Source organism: Jaculus jaculus, chromosome 4 (genome assembly GCF_020740685.1).
Source record: "Jaculus jaculus isolate mJacJac1 chromosome 4, mJacJac1.mat.Y.cur, whole genome shotgun sequence".
Classification (NCBI taxonomy): Eukaryota; Metazoa; Chordata; class Mammalia; order Rodentia; family Dipodidae; genus Jaculus; species Jaculus jaculus.
Genome location: NC_059105.1, coordinates 19,450,995 through 19,467,398, shown reverse-complemented (window position 1 = coordinate 19,467,398; position 16,404 = coordinate 19,450,995). Strand labels below are relative to the sequence as shown.

Genomic DNA, 16,404 nt, shown 5'->3' with positions numbered 1-16,404 from the left:
GCCAAGGTCACACAGCTAATAAGCGGTAGTGCTGAGATCTGAGTTCATGCTAACACTGAACCCATGATCATTCAAAAGCATTGTTTACTGAGGAAAGAATGATAAAGATGAAACAGAACTACTAAGTCATAAAAAATAAGAAAGTTTAAGGTCATTACTGAAGTGTTGTAAGTTAAAAATATAAATTTTTTAAAAGGCTAAAATATCTTGAAGAAATGTTCAGCAACAAAAACATTAATATTATTCCTAGTATTTTGTCAGGTTGTTACCATGTGATGTGTGGTAGGTAATAGATTAAGTAGTCTGCAGTAGAACAAGCCCCCCAAAACAACTCAAATTGGAAAGAAAGCAATTGCCATAATGCTGACCTATGTGCCTGGGCATGGATGAAAACTGTAAATAAAAATGACACTATTCCACTTCCATCACCCAAAAAGGGAGCATGGTATAAACCTTATAGGCCCTACCTGAGGCTGGAGGTGTTTTTATTTTTATTTGTTGAATTCCTAGGTCCCATCTCTTTCACTGCATCATCCCAGAATCCCATGTTGGAGTTTTTAGTGTCAGCATTACTCCAGATACTACTGACAAGGTCAGACGCCCACTGGTTAGGAGGACCGGTATTTATAGAGCCCCAAACAGAATTCCCAATGCTGGTATGCAGGTTGGAATGCTGTTGAGGGAAAAGACAAAATGACTGTGGTTAACAATATTAAAAATATAGTCCACAATGTCAGAAGAAATAACCTAATGGCAGTCCCCTAAGGACACCTTAGGAAAAAGAACCCACTGTGTTATTCCGGGCTCTGTTTGTTTGCTGCTGCTGCTGTTGCTGCTGCTGCTTCTGCATCTGCCTGGCCTCTTCCTGTTGGATCTCCAGAAGAGACTTTGTGGTTCCTGCAGGCTTGCTGATGTTCCCCCAACCTGAGAGTTTCTGCTGCTGCTGCTGCTGCTGCTGTTGCTGCTGGAGTGCTTTCATCAATTCCCGCTGCTGGCGTCTCTGCTGCTAGATGACGAACAGAAGCATGGGCTCAAAGGTTCTGCTTCCATACAAATTACAAACATCAGGATATGAATAGAATGCTTGAACACAGCAGACAAAGAAAATCTGCACAGGGTTAATTTTTTTGTGCTAAATAAGTATGTAAATTGCTAGATTTAAGGGCTGGAAAAATGGCTCAGCAGTTAATGGCACTCACTTGCAAAGTGTGCCTGTCCAGGTTCAATTCCCCAGCCACCTACATAAAGTCAGACATAAAAAGTGGCACAAGCTTCTGGTATATATGTTTGCAGCTTTAAGAAGCCCTGGTACATGCACACAAGTAAATAGTGCTTATAGAACAGAAAGACTAAATCCACAGTCACTTCTTACACTTTAGGTAGGCTTAAAGAAGGCTCTTACTTCTTACACGTAAGTGGACTTAAGGCTTTTATTTCTTGCTAAGAGTTTATTAAATTTATTAAGAGCCCAGGGGCTGGAGAGATAGCGTAGTGGTCAAAGGTGTTTCCTTGAAAAGCCTGGTGGCCTGGTTTTGATTCCCTGGTACCTACATGAATCCAGATGTACCAAGTACTGCATACATCTGGAGTTCGTATGCAGCAGCAGGAAGCCTGGTGTACACACACACACACACACACTCACTCTCTCTTTCTCATCCATTCATTCACTAGTGAGTGGGTGGATAGACAGATGATAGATATAGATAAGTGGTGTGTCCAACTCAGACATATAGCAATTCTAACAGTAACCATCATCTTCAGGAACCATTAGCCCATAATGCACACTAACCCTTACAGAACACTGCTTAACCAGACAGCCAATACTTTATAATTTACCTCCTCTCGAAGCTGTCGTTCTCGTTCTTCTTCCAGTTTTTGAATTTCAGCCAATGATAATGTGGCCTGGGATTGACATGTTGTCGAATTAGACTGCTGGCCCCATGTTGAAGAAGAGGGAAGCTATCAAAACATGGCCAGACAGGAGTTTGTGAGTAAGTGTTAACAGGAGACATGGAGGTATAACAGTATGTACAGTCAGAACTTCTACTTCCCCCTCAACATTTGCAAGATTCATCACAAAATTGCTTTTCCACACTACCCTCTTAGCAGGCTTGCTTCCACTGCTCAAATTTTTGTCACTTCCCAAAACCAAATCTGTTTTAAAACAACTAAAAATAAACACACACATGCATTAATATTTGTCCTACCATTCTGGGTGTCAAATTCACTACACCTGACATTCACATACACAGCAAAAGGAAAACAAAGAATGACTAAATTGGCTTGAAGATAACAAAGTCCATGATCTGCTCTCACCCAGCGAGGGGGTCAGAACACAAGATTTGTGAAGGGAGAGCTGGCATAGGATGCTATGGGATAAGATTAGGCAATTTTCTGTCGGTCTTTCATCAAACTGTGACTGCTAACTGGGCTGTGTGCTACTCATGAAAATTACGCTGTTTTAATCAACAATTGCTTTTTTCTATCTGTAAAATTAATGAATAAAATAATATAAATGTAAGGTGCTAAAAACTTGAATTTTTTTAAATTTTATTTATTTATTTATTTGAGAGTGACAGACACAGAGAGAAAGACAGATAGAGGGAGAGAGAGAGAGAATGGGCGTGCCAGGGCTTCCAGCCTCTGCAAACGAACTCCAGACGCGTGCGCCCCCTTGTGCATCTGGCTAACGTGGGACCTGGGGAACTGAGCCTCAAACCGGGGTCCTTAGGCTTCACAGGCAAGCGCTTAACCGCTAAGCCATCTCTCCAGCCCAAAACTTGAATTTTTAAAGCCCGGTTATCTTAAGATAATTTCTTGCTTTTCTTGGACACAAGGGCATCTTATGTCTCTGAAACAAAGAACAAGATAGACGGATGGATAATTAAAAGCCTACTAGCTCTAACCAGACTTAAATATATTTAGTAAATGAAATACATATGCGTGGATCAAAACACAAAATGCCAAACAAGAATGGTCTACATGAGAAATAGCTAAAGATCAAACATTGCATATTCTCGCTCATATGTGGGTCCTAGCTACAAATGACTGGATTTCTATGTGAGTAGGAAGAAAACTCAGTAGCATAGGCCAGTAAGCTAGAAGGGAGATATAAAAGGAATAGAAAGGGGGGAGGAGGGGAGACTTAGTAGAATGGTATTGTATATATGCAAGTAGAAGAACAGATTAATGAGGGGTGAAAAGGCCTAAGTGAGGTCAGGGGAAGAGACTGAGTAAAGGAAAGGTAGAGGGAGGGCTAATCAAAATCCAAAAATATAAATAAGTCACATGGAAACCTACTTTTTTGGACAATGGAACACACAGGAGCCATAGATTGTTACTAGAAAATTTTCAATGCCAGGGATGGGATACCTTCCAGTGAGTTGTTGGCGAGGGATGTCCCTGATGCCCCCAAAACGTTACAGGTCATTGTTAGGCCCTTGGTTTCCCAACAGGAATAGATGGCTAGACCCTATTGAAGACGACTCCACATACTTGGGCTGCAAGGTCACTGAGAAACCCTGCTAGAGCTGAGCTGAAAACCTCCTCCCCGCTGAAAGAAAGCTGGAAAAAGCCACGCTGCATGCAGTTCAATGGGAGAGAGAAAAACCCCCAGTGAAGATACTCGACAGTGGACACTGCAAGTCTTATACTTGGCCAGCCAGGCCAAATGAGCCAACAGGTACAATAGTGACATATCTGTTATGGGGCAAACCATCCACTCTCTATTTTCACTGGAGGCCCGCTCCTTGAGAGGGAATACATCCCTGATACTGAAAACCTGCAACAGGGTTAGTTATGAGCTCTAGGGGTAAAACATCTGCTGCTGTCTGGCTAAATGTATATACTATGCTCAAAAAACTGCCCAATAAGCACTACTCTTACGGTTCATAGCCATATATTAATGTTACTCTCACTTTTGGTTAGAGAAGCTTCTCTTTTCAGATGGCAATGACCTTGGGATGACTCAGAAGGCACCATGATGCTGAGAAGAAATGAAAGAGGAGTGCTCAGCGCGGAAATATCTCAATCACACCTTCCAAGGCAGAGGGTCCATTGCGGAAGAGGTGGTGGCAAGAATGTAAGAGCCAAAGCAAGGGTAGGAGACGTACTCCTCCTGACCCAAAATGACCCGGATATCCATGACCTCACAGTGCCTGACACTAACTACATAAGACCTTTATAACAGGAGGAAAGATGATGACATCAAAATAAAAGAGAGACTGACTAAGGGGGAGGGAGATATGATGGAGAGTGGAGTTTCAAAGGGGAAAGTGGGGAGAGGGAGGGAATTACCATGGGTTATTGTCTATAATTATGGAAGTTGTCAGTAAAAACATTTAAAAAAAGACTGGAATTCAGATTCCCAACACCCATATAAATGGAAGGTGGAGGGCTAGAGAGATGGCTTAACTGTAAAGGTGCTTGCCTGCAAAGCCTAAGGACTGAGATTCAATTCCTCGGTACCCATGTCAGCCAGATGCACAAGGTAAATGCCAAGGTAGGTGTGGTGGCATATCTAAATGAATCTGTGAACCACTGAGGAAGACATCTAATGTCAACCTCTAGTCTCCACATGCACACACATGTGCACTCACACACACACGTGTACTTACACACATACCCACACCCACACATGCACATCACATACACATGCAAAAAAAAAAAATGTCTAGGGCTGAAGAGATGGCTTAGCAGCTGCATCTAAGACACCTGCCTACAAAGCCTAAGGACCCCGGTTTGATTCCTAGGACCCACATAAGCCAGATGCACAAGGTGGCATATGTGATTGGACTTCATTTGCAGAGGCTGGAGATACTGACATGCTCATTTTCTCTTTCTCTCTCAATAAATAAATACATATATTTTTAAGTCTAGATAGAGTTTATGTGGCTCTAGTACTAAAGACATCTGCTACCAACTCTCACTGGACCCAAGGAAAGGGACTCAGTTTCTTAGCATCATTCTTCTTTGTTACAATATAGGTTGTCAACATCTAAGCTTTGTAGGAAAACCCTGTGAAGACTAAATGATAGAACATATGGAAGTTGTCGGTATGGTGCTGACACAAAGGAAGAGCTCAGTAATTAATGGCATCTCTATCTGCTGCTTCTAATCCCCTAACCAAATAGGCCTCCATTAGGTTTTTCTGCCTTGTCCGGATGCTGGTGTGCTAACCTTCAGCTGTTTCCTTCAAGGCCATCTTCTGCTTGGCACTCCTGGAAGTGATTTCTAGTGTTTTGCACACATTTATGCTCTAATTCTATACTAGGGTCTATACTAGTCTGTAGCACTAAGGCCTCTATCTGTACTTAAGTCACTCCTTGCACTTCAGCAATGGGAACCTACTTTTGAAATTTCCCCTAAACAGTCCATACTATTTCTGAACCTCAGGCCTCTGCTCATTTTATGCTGCCTCTCTCATAACCCTCATCCTCAACTGTTGAACCTGGACATTTTTTCTATCTCCCAGTAGATTGTGTGGAAGCTAACTTTTTTCAAGAAGCCTTTCTAAAAAGCCTAAATGGATCACTGTCATATTTTACCAAGTATCAGAATCCCTTGGACAGTTTGTTCAAGCACAAGCTTGCTAGGCTCCACACATGGAGGTTTATGTATGTCTGGAGAAGCACTAGAGAATTTGCATGTCTCACAAGATCCCAAGAGACTGTAACATGAGATCTATTGTCTCAATGCCACCTCTCCTTCTGGACCACCCACACTATATTCATGTCTTGAGAATGGGAGCAGTGCTAACAACAGCCTCAACTTGAAGTTTTACAGAACTACTCACTACTCTTAACCCTTTCCAGCCATCTGAATTCATAAGCAGTCCCAGTCCCAGTCCCATCACCTTCCCAGCAAGCCAAAAGCTTGCTCTTCAGAACCCCAGCTTATGTCTTGTCTTCGTTCTTCAGATCTGGGTGGTCAGCAAATTCAGGCTTGCCAACATTAGCAAGTCAGTTCTTTCCCAATGGCTCATCCTATTCATCTTCACCACTACCATTACCTCATACTTACTGGGCCCTCAGTTTTCATTTTCTCCCTCAAGCAATTCTCTACCTCTTTACCCAATTTTCAATAAGCCCTCATGGTGCTTCAAGCCCTATGTTCTGGTTCCCACATGCACATCAGATGCTGATATGCCTAATGCTGAAAGATCCTGGAGTTGTCGTCTCTTTCTTTGATCTTGATGTCAGCAATACTGAACTGCCACAGAAGAGGCCCTTCAACCATCAGAGCCCCACTGAGTATAGGAACCAAGCAGAGTGAACGGTTAGTGTCTACATCCTCTTATGTGCATGCCTCTCAGCTAAATGCCTAACATAACACATGTACATCATGTTCTATTTTGCTCATGAATCAGATACCTAGCATAATATTTAATGACAAAGAAGTTTTGCTGTTTTCTGACACCATCAGCACCTCTTGACTAAAGCATTTCAGCAAGTGGTGCACGTAGGGTTGTACCTTCATCTGTGCAAGCTGCTGCTGCTGCTGCTGCTGCTGTAGCCTCCGCAGGGCCTCCTGCTGTTGCTGCCGCTGGCGCATCAACTCCTTCTGCCGCTGTAGCTCCAGTTCTTTTCTCTTCCTCTCCTCCTCTTCATGCCGAAGCCTGGCTGCCTCTTCTTCCATCCGCAGTCGGTTCTCCTCTAATCTACGCTGGGCCTCTTCTTCCTCCCGGGCCCATTTGGCGGCCTCCTCTTCCTTTCCAGAAGGAAAATTTAAAGAGAAAAAAACGCTTTATTAATTGTAGGGGGGAAGTCTGAATCACTCTTAAAGTCTTCTACTGTGGTGATGTATAAAAATAACAAGTGGCAGAAGTGAGTTTTCTTTTAAAACACACAATGGTCACAAAGGTCTGATGCAACTTTAATGGATTATACAATTGTCTCTAGTAAATGGCCTGATCTCAAAGTGGTTCACCACTTGCTATGAAAATGTCTCCAGGTGATGGGAGAGAGGGAATTACCATGGGATTGTTCATAATTATGGAAGTTATCAATAAATAAAAAATCGAAACAAAAAAAAAGAAGAAAAAGTCTTCAGGAAATGCCACTCCAACACTGCAGTTCAACGCAAGCTTGCCAGGGTGCTATGCAAAAAGCACTGGTTACTCAGGAGCCCTGGACAGGCCTGAGCCAAGGCAACTATTCCAGAACACTTAATTACACTGTTGGCTCTAATCCTTCATGGCCCATAGGCATTTAAAAAAAAAAAAAAAAAATCCCTCCCTGACTAATCCTTGACCCTCTAGCTACTTTTTATTTAGCTCACTGAGGATTCTTTAAAAATCAACCCACTATGCCTTCCAGAAATCCTGCCTCACTATTCAGTCTTCTCACTTTTGCAGAGACTGTCGGCTGGGCCTACAATGTTCTACTTTGCCAAGACAACATGCTCGTCAAAGCTTAGGTTAACTGTGAGCATCTGGAAGGCAGGCTGCCCCTCTATTTATGTCAATGACCCCTTGTATAGTTTTCCTCTATATTGCAAGGAACTTACTCCTCGTCTACCAGTAGTAACCTGTGATTCTATAAAGTCAACTTTTCCTTTCAGCCTTCTTTTTTTACAGACAAAAATTACCTGCTACCTCAGAGAATTAAACAGCCAAATTTTGCTTTAATGCTTCCTAGTGCAACCAGAAGCAACCACGTGATCTGATTTAGCCCAAAGGAACATCTCCTACAATTATAAGATATTCATCTCAGACAAAAGGAACAAAGTATTAGAGAAAGACTGCTCTTTTTGGATAGTGGTTGTACAAGGGAAAATATAAACTCCAAGTCAAGAAATGGTAAAGGGCTGGAGATATGGCTTAGAGGTTAAGGCACTTGCCTGTAGAGTCAAAGAACCCAGGTTTGATTCCCTAGTACCCACTAGAGTTCTTTTGCAATGGCTAGAGACCCTAGCATGCCTATTTATACTCTCTCTCAAATACATACATAAAATACTTGGGGGGAAAAAAAAGAAATGGCAAAGAAAAGCATGCATAGGTTATTAATCCTAATGGCCTCACAGAGACATTAAGTGTGTAAAAGATGTATAGCCAGATTTCCTTGGTATGAAGCAATAAATGTCACCCATTGCTTGTGTAGATATTTCAATTTTGCACATGAAATATCCTGGCTGTGCCATTTATTTTTTACACATTCATCACTCACATTGTCTATGAGCCTATAAGACAGCAACAATTTTCTAATTTTCTTATACTAGCCAAAAGGTATGGCACACACATATAATCCCACCACTCAGGAGGCTGAGGCAAGAGAGGAGGCTCAAGTTCCAGGACAAACTAAGGTTCACAGAAAGACTGTCTCAACAGCTGCCCTCACAAGAATGGCCTTACTCTTGACCAGAAATCAAGTGCATTGACTGACACCGAGCACCCAAGATAACTTTTAAGATCACACATTCCATGAGCTCTTTTTATCTAATACAATTTTGGTTTCAGAAAGAGTTTTAACTTAAAACCTAGGTTAAAAACAAATATATTTTTCAGTGTGTACTTTACATAGTGACGTCCAAGCAGCACAGAAGGAAGAGGAAAGCCTAACAAACACTATTTTAGTCACGTGATCAGGGCTTACATCAGCAGTTATACGACATGCTGACATGTGCCCTGAATATGTGATGAAAATACTACTTTTGTCACCATGATTTTCTTCCTCAACACCTACTACCCAGTTAATTTATTAGAAAACTTAAGACAAAGTCAGCAAAAGGATACCTTGACCAGTATTCCTTAAAGTTATGTAAGGAGGGCAGAAGGAGAGAGGAAGAAAGGGCTAGGAGGTGTGACTATTCAGAAACAGAGCACATCATGGTTGCAAAATTGAGAGCTTGGTTCAATTCTTAGCACTTGAAAAGAAAACATAGCCAGACATCATGGAACAGAGCTTTAATCTCAGCACTCGGGAGATAGAAGTAAAAGGATCATTGTTCCAGGCCAGCCTGAACTCTAGGCCAGCACGGGCTAGAGTGAGACCCTACCTCAAAACAAACAAACAAACAAACAAAAACCAACAAACAAAAAAACACAAGAACAACAACAAAAGCCAGGCATAGTGGTGCATGCCTTTAATCCCAGCCCTAGGAAAGACAGAGGTAGAAGAATCACCATGAGTTTGGGGCTACCCTAAGACTATATAGTGAATTCCAGATCAGTTGGGGCTAGAGTGAGTCCCTAAGTCAAAAAACAAAATAAAATAAAGTTAAATTGAAATTAAAATAAGGGTCCAAGGAAACCTAACAGCTGAATGTAATCTGACTATCTGGAATGGAATCCTATTAACAGAAAAAGGTGCCTGAAGTAAGAAAATCCTAGACAATCTGAATAAACGAAGAGTTCTGTTAATAATAAATGAGCCTATTAGCTGTAGCACATGTATCACATTAAGAACTGGGGAAATCAAGGGCTGGAGAGAGGGCTTAGCAGTTAAGACACTTGCCTGAGAAGCCCAAGGAGCCAGGTCCCACATAAGCCAGATGTACAAAGTGATGCAGGCATCTGGAATTTGTTTGCAGTGGCTACAGGCCCTGGCACACCCATTCTCTCCCTCCCTCCTTCCCCCCCCCCTCTAAGAGAGAGAGAGAGAGAAAGAAAAAAAGAAGAATGAATGAATAGGGGAAACTATAAGCAAGATAAAGATGCAAGCTCTCGATACTATTTTCCCTATTACCTGAAAATCTAAAACTTAAAAGAATAATATATATTAATTTTTTAAATATTAGAATGAATGCTTTTGGAGAGGACAGGGGAAGGCTCTGGCTTCCTGTAGTAGCAGAATATCATGATTGAGCCAATGGCCCCACATGTAATTTAAAAATTTGGACAAAATTGAAAAGAATTGGAAATGGAAGCAGAATCTAATTTTTAAAAACTGTGGGGCTGGAGAGAGGGCTTAGCAGTTAAGTTGCTTGCCTGCAAAGCCTAAGGACCCATGTTCGACTCGCCAGATCCCACATAAGCCAGATGCACAAAGATGAGGCAAGCACAAGGTCATACATGCCCAGTAGGTAGAACAAGCGTCTGGAGTTCAATTGCAGTGGCTTAGGCCATGGTACACCAATTCTCTCTCTCTCTCCCCCTCTCTCCCTCTCTCTCTCTAAAAGAAAAAAGAAAATAAATGTGGTAAGAGATGTAGCTCATTGATGAGTACTTGACATGAATTTAATACCCAGCACTATAAAAAAGATAAGTCATCCAACCAAACAAGCAATGTTTGCAAGTCTACAAATTGATACCTGAAGATAATCTCCAATGCACAAAAAGCTCAATTAACACAAAATGAAAAAATAAGAGTTCTGGGACTCAGGAGCCGTAAATTTAGGAGGAACCTCTGGAAAAGAAGCTGACAGAAGAGAACCACAAGAAGGAGGCCCTCAATCTGCTGAAACCCTGGCTGACTCAAACTGTAATCGTGAGACAGACTTCAGGGGCTGGGCTTAAAGAGAACAGCTGCAAGCTCAAAGAAATGAGTACAGGTTTCAACTGCACTATCATAGGTATAGTAGTAAGAGTAAGAATTTAAGGGCTGGAGAGATGATTTAGCAGTTAAGGTGCTTGCCTTCAAAGCCTAAAAACTCATGTTTGAATCTCCAAGTCCCGGGTAAGCCAGACACACAATGTTGCACATGCACACAATAGGGCAAACACATCAGGTTTTCATTTGCAGTGGCTGAAGGTCCTGGTACACCCATTCCCTCCCTCCCTCCCCCCTCCCTCTCTCTCACTCTGTCCCCCTCCCCCAAATAAATTTAGAATAAAGAAAGAATTTAGATGTCTGTGGAGATGGCTCAGTGGTTAAAGGTGCTTACTTGCAAAGCCTGCTGGCCCAGGTTGAGCTGCCCAGCATCTTTGTAAAGCTGGACATGAGTCTGGCATTTACTTGCAACAAGAGACTCTGGCACATGGACTAGAGAGATGGTACACGCACTTGCTCCTATTGTAAAGCCTGCCAAGCCTGGGTTCAATTACCCAGTATCCACATAAAGGCAGATGTACTTAGTGGCACATACATCTGAAGTTCATATACAGTGGCAAAAGCCCTGGAGGGTGGGGCAGGGGGCAGCGCAGACATATTCATTCTCTCTCTCAAATGAATGAATGCATAAATATTTTTTAAGTAGTTTATTTATTTGAGAGAGAAAGAGGGATATACACACAAACACACACTCAGAATGAGTGGTCCAAGGCCTCCAGCCACAGCAAACAAACTCCAGATGCATGTACCGCCTTGTGTATCTGGCTTTATGTGAATACTGGGGAACTGAAGCTAGGTCCTTAGGCTTTGCAAGCAAGCACCTTAACCACTGAGCCATCTCTCCAACCGCAAAATATTGTTTTCTAAAAGAGAGACTGGTCTGGAGAGATGGCTCAGCGGTTAAGCACTTGCCTGTAGAGTCTAAGGACCCTGGTTTGAGGCTCGATTCCCCAGGACCCATGTTAGCCAAATGCATAAGGGGGCACACGCATCTGGAGTTCATTTGCAGTGGCTGGAGGCCCTGGCGTGCCCATTCTCTCCCCCCCCCCCCCCGCTTCTTTCTCTCTTTGTCGCTCTCAAATAAATAAAATTTTTAAAAAAATTTAAAAGAGAGACCATTGGTGCCCATGTGCATTTACATGCATGCAATGGATTTTTAAAAACTGAAAAGATTTCTGAAGTTCCATTAACAACATAAAAATAAAATACTAAGCTGGGCGTGGTGGTGCACACCTTTAATCCCAGCACTTGGGAGGCTGAGGTAGAAGAACTGAGTGAGTTTGAGGCAGCTTGAGACTACATAGTGAATTCCAGGTCAGCCTGAGGTACAGCAAGACCCTACCTCAAAAAAACAAAAATAAATAAATACACTAAAATAATAAATTTAACAAAAGCTGCACATACACACTATATAAAAACAGAACATTACTGAAAAGGTTTGAGAACCTCCACAGTGTTCTAAGTATGATCCTAGCTCCAAAGGAACAATCACAATAATAGATGTCCAGTCACCTGCTTGCGTAACAGCTCTTCCTGCTTCCTCCTTTCTTCCTCTTCTCTTCTCCTCTCCTCTAGTCTTCTGAGAGCTTCTTCTTGCTGCTGTCTTTCTTCTTCTTCTCGCTGGCGTCTCAGTGCAATTTCTTGCTCCCTTTGCCGCCGCAGCGCTTCTTCCTAAAGAAGAAAAATAGAGAGTGGGTGGGGCACATGTATGTGACTCTTGATCTATCAGTATTTCAAAAGGAACAGATTATGTGCTCATAAGTCTGTAAGTGAAATTATGTTCAAATCTCCAGGTTCCATGTAGCCATACACAGTGACACAAGCATGCAATGTTGCACATGCACACAGGTCTGGAGTTCATTCACAGTGGCAAAAGGCCCTTGTGCACCCATTCTCTCTCTCTCTCTCTCTCAAAACAAATATTAACATTTTAAAAATGTATAAAACAAGGATGGAGAAATGGCTCAGCAGTTAAGGCAACTGTCTACAAACCTAATGACTATAGTTCAATTCCCTAGTAGCTAAGCAAAGCCAGTTGCAAAAAGTGGCATTTGCATCTGGATTTCACTTGTAGTGGCTAGAAACCTTGGTGTGCCCGTTCTCTCTGTCTCTCTTCTATCTCTCTCTCTCTGCTTGCAAATAAATAAGTATTTAAGTATAAAACCAGTAACTATAGGGAAAAGTACATGTATCCAAGTTGGGGAGAACGGAACACTTAAGAAAAATAACTGTATTTTCAAAACTAGTAAACTGCAATACATTGTGAAGTGTATCCTGGTTTGTTTGTTTATTTTCTTTCCGAGGTAGGGTTTCACTCTAGCCCAGGCTGACCTGGAATTCACTATGTAGTCTCAGTGTGGCCTCAAACTCACGATGATCCTCCTACCTCTGCCTCCCAAGTGCTGGGATTAAAGGCATGCGTCACCACACTTGGCTTATTCTGATTTTTGTATCAGTTACATCCTTTGCCACTGAAGCCTAAAGAGCATATTAGGACTCGGGCCTTGCTTTTTCTCTACCTTCTTTTTTAATCAATTGGAATCATAAAACATGAAAAAGTCAAATCCACATAGCTACAAGATCCTTAATGAGATAAGAATAAGTTCTCTTGGTCAGAGGTACTGAGTAAACCATGTGGCCCAGAACATGTTCTGGAGGACAGAAGTCCTACCAATATTATTAAGCACATACAGAAAGGAATCCTATAGTCAACTCATTTCAATAACACTGAGTGCTACATAATTAAATAGATGTCATTACTGCAATACTTCCTGGGACTATTTTATACTGAAGGATAGTGAAACTAAGAAGTTTAAGTTGCTTTCATCTCAGCATGATGGACTCTTCACAAGTACTTCTTAAGCAGGAAGCGTGTAACAAAGAGTAGATTTTGGGGCCACTAGAAAAATGTACCAAGCAAGGTGTGACCAATGAATTCCCCAAAACAAAATCCAATGAAAAGTCATGAGAAATCGAAGGCTCCCCTGACCTCCACACACAGACACCTTGAGGTTGTCCTCTAAACTCTACACATACATCTATCCACAGACACATAAATAAGGCAGAGGTAGGAGGCTCAATGTGAGTTCTAGGCCAACCTGAGACTACATAGTGAATTCCAGGTCAGCCTGGGCTAGAATGAGACCCTACAACCCTTAAAAAAAAGAAGAAGAAATAAATGAACTAGCATGGGTTGGCAGAGATGCAGAGACTGAAATCCTTGTGTCCTGCTACTATGAATGTAAAATGGAATACTAGCTATAAAAACAGCATGGTACCTCCTCAAAAACTTAAAAATGGAATTCATTTATAATTTGGCAATTCCAATTCTGAACACATATTCTAAAGAGTAGAGAGGGGATGACTCAGTGATCTGTACACTTATATTCACAGTAACCTTATTCACAATAGCCAAAACATGGACATCACCCAAATGTTTACCTCAGGTGAATGAAAAAAATCAAAACACTACATACAGAATTTTATTTAGCCTTAAAAAGGAGAACTATGGGATGACTCAGAAGGTATCATAGTGCTGGAAAGAAGTGACTGTAGTACTGAGCAATATCTCGATCACACCTTCCAAGGCTCAGGGTCTAATGCAGAAGAGGTGGCGGAAAGAATAAGAGCCAAAGGAAGGGTAGGACTCATTACAACATGCTCCTCCAGGCACAAAATGGCCTGGATATCCATGACCTCACAGTTCCTGACACTACCTACACAAGACCATCATAAGAGGAGGAAAAGATCATAACATCAAAATAAAAGAGACTGATTGAGATGGGGAGGGGATATGATGGAGAATGGAATTTCAAAGGGGAAAGTATGGGGGAGGAGGGTATTACCAGGGGATATTTTTTATCATCATGGAAAATGTTAACAAAAATTGAGAAAAAAAAAAAGGAGAACTAGAGGGCTGGAGAGATGGCTTAGCAGTTAAGTGCTTGCCTGTGAAGCCTAAGGACCCTGGTTCGAGTCTCCATTCCCCAGGACCCACGTTAGCCAGATGCACAAGGAGGCGCATGCGTCTGGAGTTTGTTTTCAGTGGCTGGAGGCCCTGGTGTGCCCATTCTCTCCCTCCCCCCCTCCCTCTCTGCCCCTTTCACTCTCTCTGTCTATAGCTCTCAAATAAATAAATAAATAAAAGTAAACCAAAAAAATGTTTAAAAAAAGGAGAACTAAAGAAATGGCCCAGTAGTTGACAGCACTTGATTGTAAAGCCTGCTGGCCAGATTTGATTCCCCAGTACCCATATAAAGTCAGGTACACATATGGCACATGTGCCTGGAGTACATCGGCAGTAGCAGGAGGTCCTGGCACACTGTGCCCATACTTTGTCCCTCCCTACTACCTTTCTCCACTCAAAAAAAAAAAAAAATGGACACCTACTAGAATAAGAATGGACTTAAATCAATTACAAAAGCATAAATACTGTCTGATTCCACTTACATGAGGTACTCAGAGTAGATAAATTCAGAGACAGAAAGAATGCTGGGTTGCCGGGAGTGGTGGTATACACCTTTAATCCCAGCGCTCGTGAAGCAGAAGTAGAAGGATCACTGTGAGTCTGAGGTCAGCCTGGGGACTACAGAGTGAGTTCCAGGTCAGCCTAGGCTAGAGCAAGACCCTCCTTTGAAAACACCACCACCCACCCCCTGCCAAAAAAAAAAAAAAAAAAAACAAAGATGAGCCAGGAATGGTGGCGCACGCCTTTAATCCCAGCACTCAGGAGGCAGAGGTAGGAGGATCGCTGTGAATTTGAGGCCACCCTGAGACTACAGAGTGAATTCCAGGTCAGCCTGGGGTACAGCGTAGAGCAGCACTCTACCTTAAAAAAAAAAAAAAAAAAGATGGGTACCAGTGGCAGAGGGAAGGAGAAAATGGGACTCTTTGTTTGAGGGAGGACTTTTTGGCTTGGGAAGATGAACTAATCTGCACATGGAGGGTGGTAAGGGTTGCCCATAGCTACACAAATATAGAGTACACATGTTTTATGCTGTAGATATGTTTCCAAAGGTTTTCTGAAAGCACACTGACTTTAAAAATAACACTGCTGGACTGGAAAGATGTCTCAGTGATCAAAGGCACTTGCTTGCAAAGCCTGACAGCCTGGGTTTGATTTCCCAGTACCCACATAAAGCCAAATGCACAAAGTGATGCATGTGTCTACAGTTCATTTTCAGTCGCACTAGGCCACGGTCCAACAATTTTCTCTCTCTCTCTTTTCCTGCTTGCAAATAATTTTTGTTTGTTTGTTTTTAGAGACAGGGTCGCACTTTGGCTCAGGCTAATCTGGAATTCTCTATGTAGTCTCAGGGTGGCCTCAAACTCACAGTGATCCTACCTCTGCCTCCCGAGTGCTGGGATTAAAGGCATGCGCCACCACGCCCAGAAATACGTATTTTTAATAACATTACTGAGCACAAAAAGTACTTGCTTGTGTTTTACCAGTGAGAACTGAACTTCTAAAATGCAGGAAATTATGTGAAGAAAATCACTTCCAAAACTTATTTAACTAAGACTAAAGATTATCTTCCAGTGGGTATTAATGAAAAGACTTTCTGACAATGACTGTCTTCCAATTCTTCTGCTACTCACCCCTGTAGCCCTTGGTACTGTAGTGAGCAGACCACCTAAGCCCTCACCAGAAGCTATTCTAGTGGACAAAGTCTCCAAAGACACACCTGTTTCCTTCGGGCAAGCTCTTCTTCCTCCCGCCTTTTTCTCTCTTCCTCCTGTTGCCTCCGGAGAATTTCCTCCTGTTGTCTCCGAAGTTCTTCCTGTCTCTTTCGCTCTTCCTCTTCCCGCTTTGCCCTTATTTCTGCTTCTCTTCTCTCCTGCTCTAGCTGGAATGATGAAACAGAATTCTCATGCACTTGAAAGCAAGCGCAGAAGCACCTCAAAAGCGTTGCACACC

General features: G+C 42.3%; 1 protein-coding gene across 4 annotated transcripts in view; it reads right to left on the bottom strand.

Annotated features, from left to right (window-relative positions):
* Window positions 1-16,404, bottom strand: part of Gigyf2 (GRB10 interacting GYF protein 2) — a 187,674-nt gene that overhangs the window by 10,796 nt on the left and 160,474 nt on the right. For 3 of the 4 annotated variants that reach the window (XM_045147291.1, XM_045147288.1, XM_045147290.1), the window contains 6 exons: window positions 16,172-16,333; window positions 12,000-12,158; window positions 6,472-6,708; window positions 1,837-1,959; window positions 791-1,006; window positions 468-673 (listed from right to left, as the gene is read on the bottom strand). In XM_045147291.1, the coding sequence (XP_045003226.1) occupies window positions 468-673; window positions 791-1,006; window positions 1,837-1,959; window positions 6,472-6,708; window positions 12,000-12,158; window positions 16,172-16,333 (1,103 nt within the window). The remainder of the gene's footprint in view (window positions 1-467; window positions 674-790; window positions 1,007-1,836; window positions 1,960-6,471; window positions 6,709-11,999; window positions 12,159-16,171; window positions 16,334-16,404) is intronic. The other variant, XM_045147289.1, reaches the window with a different exon arrangement.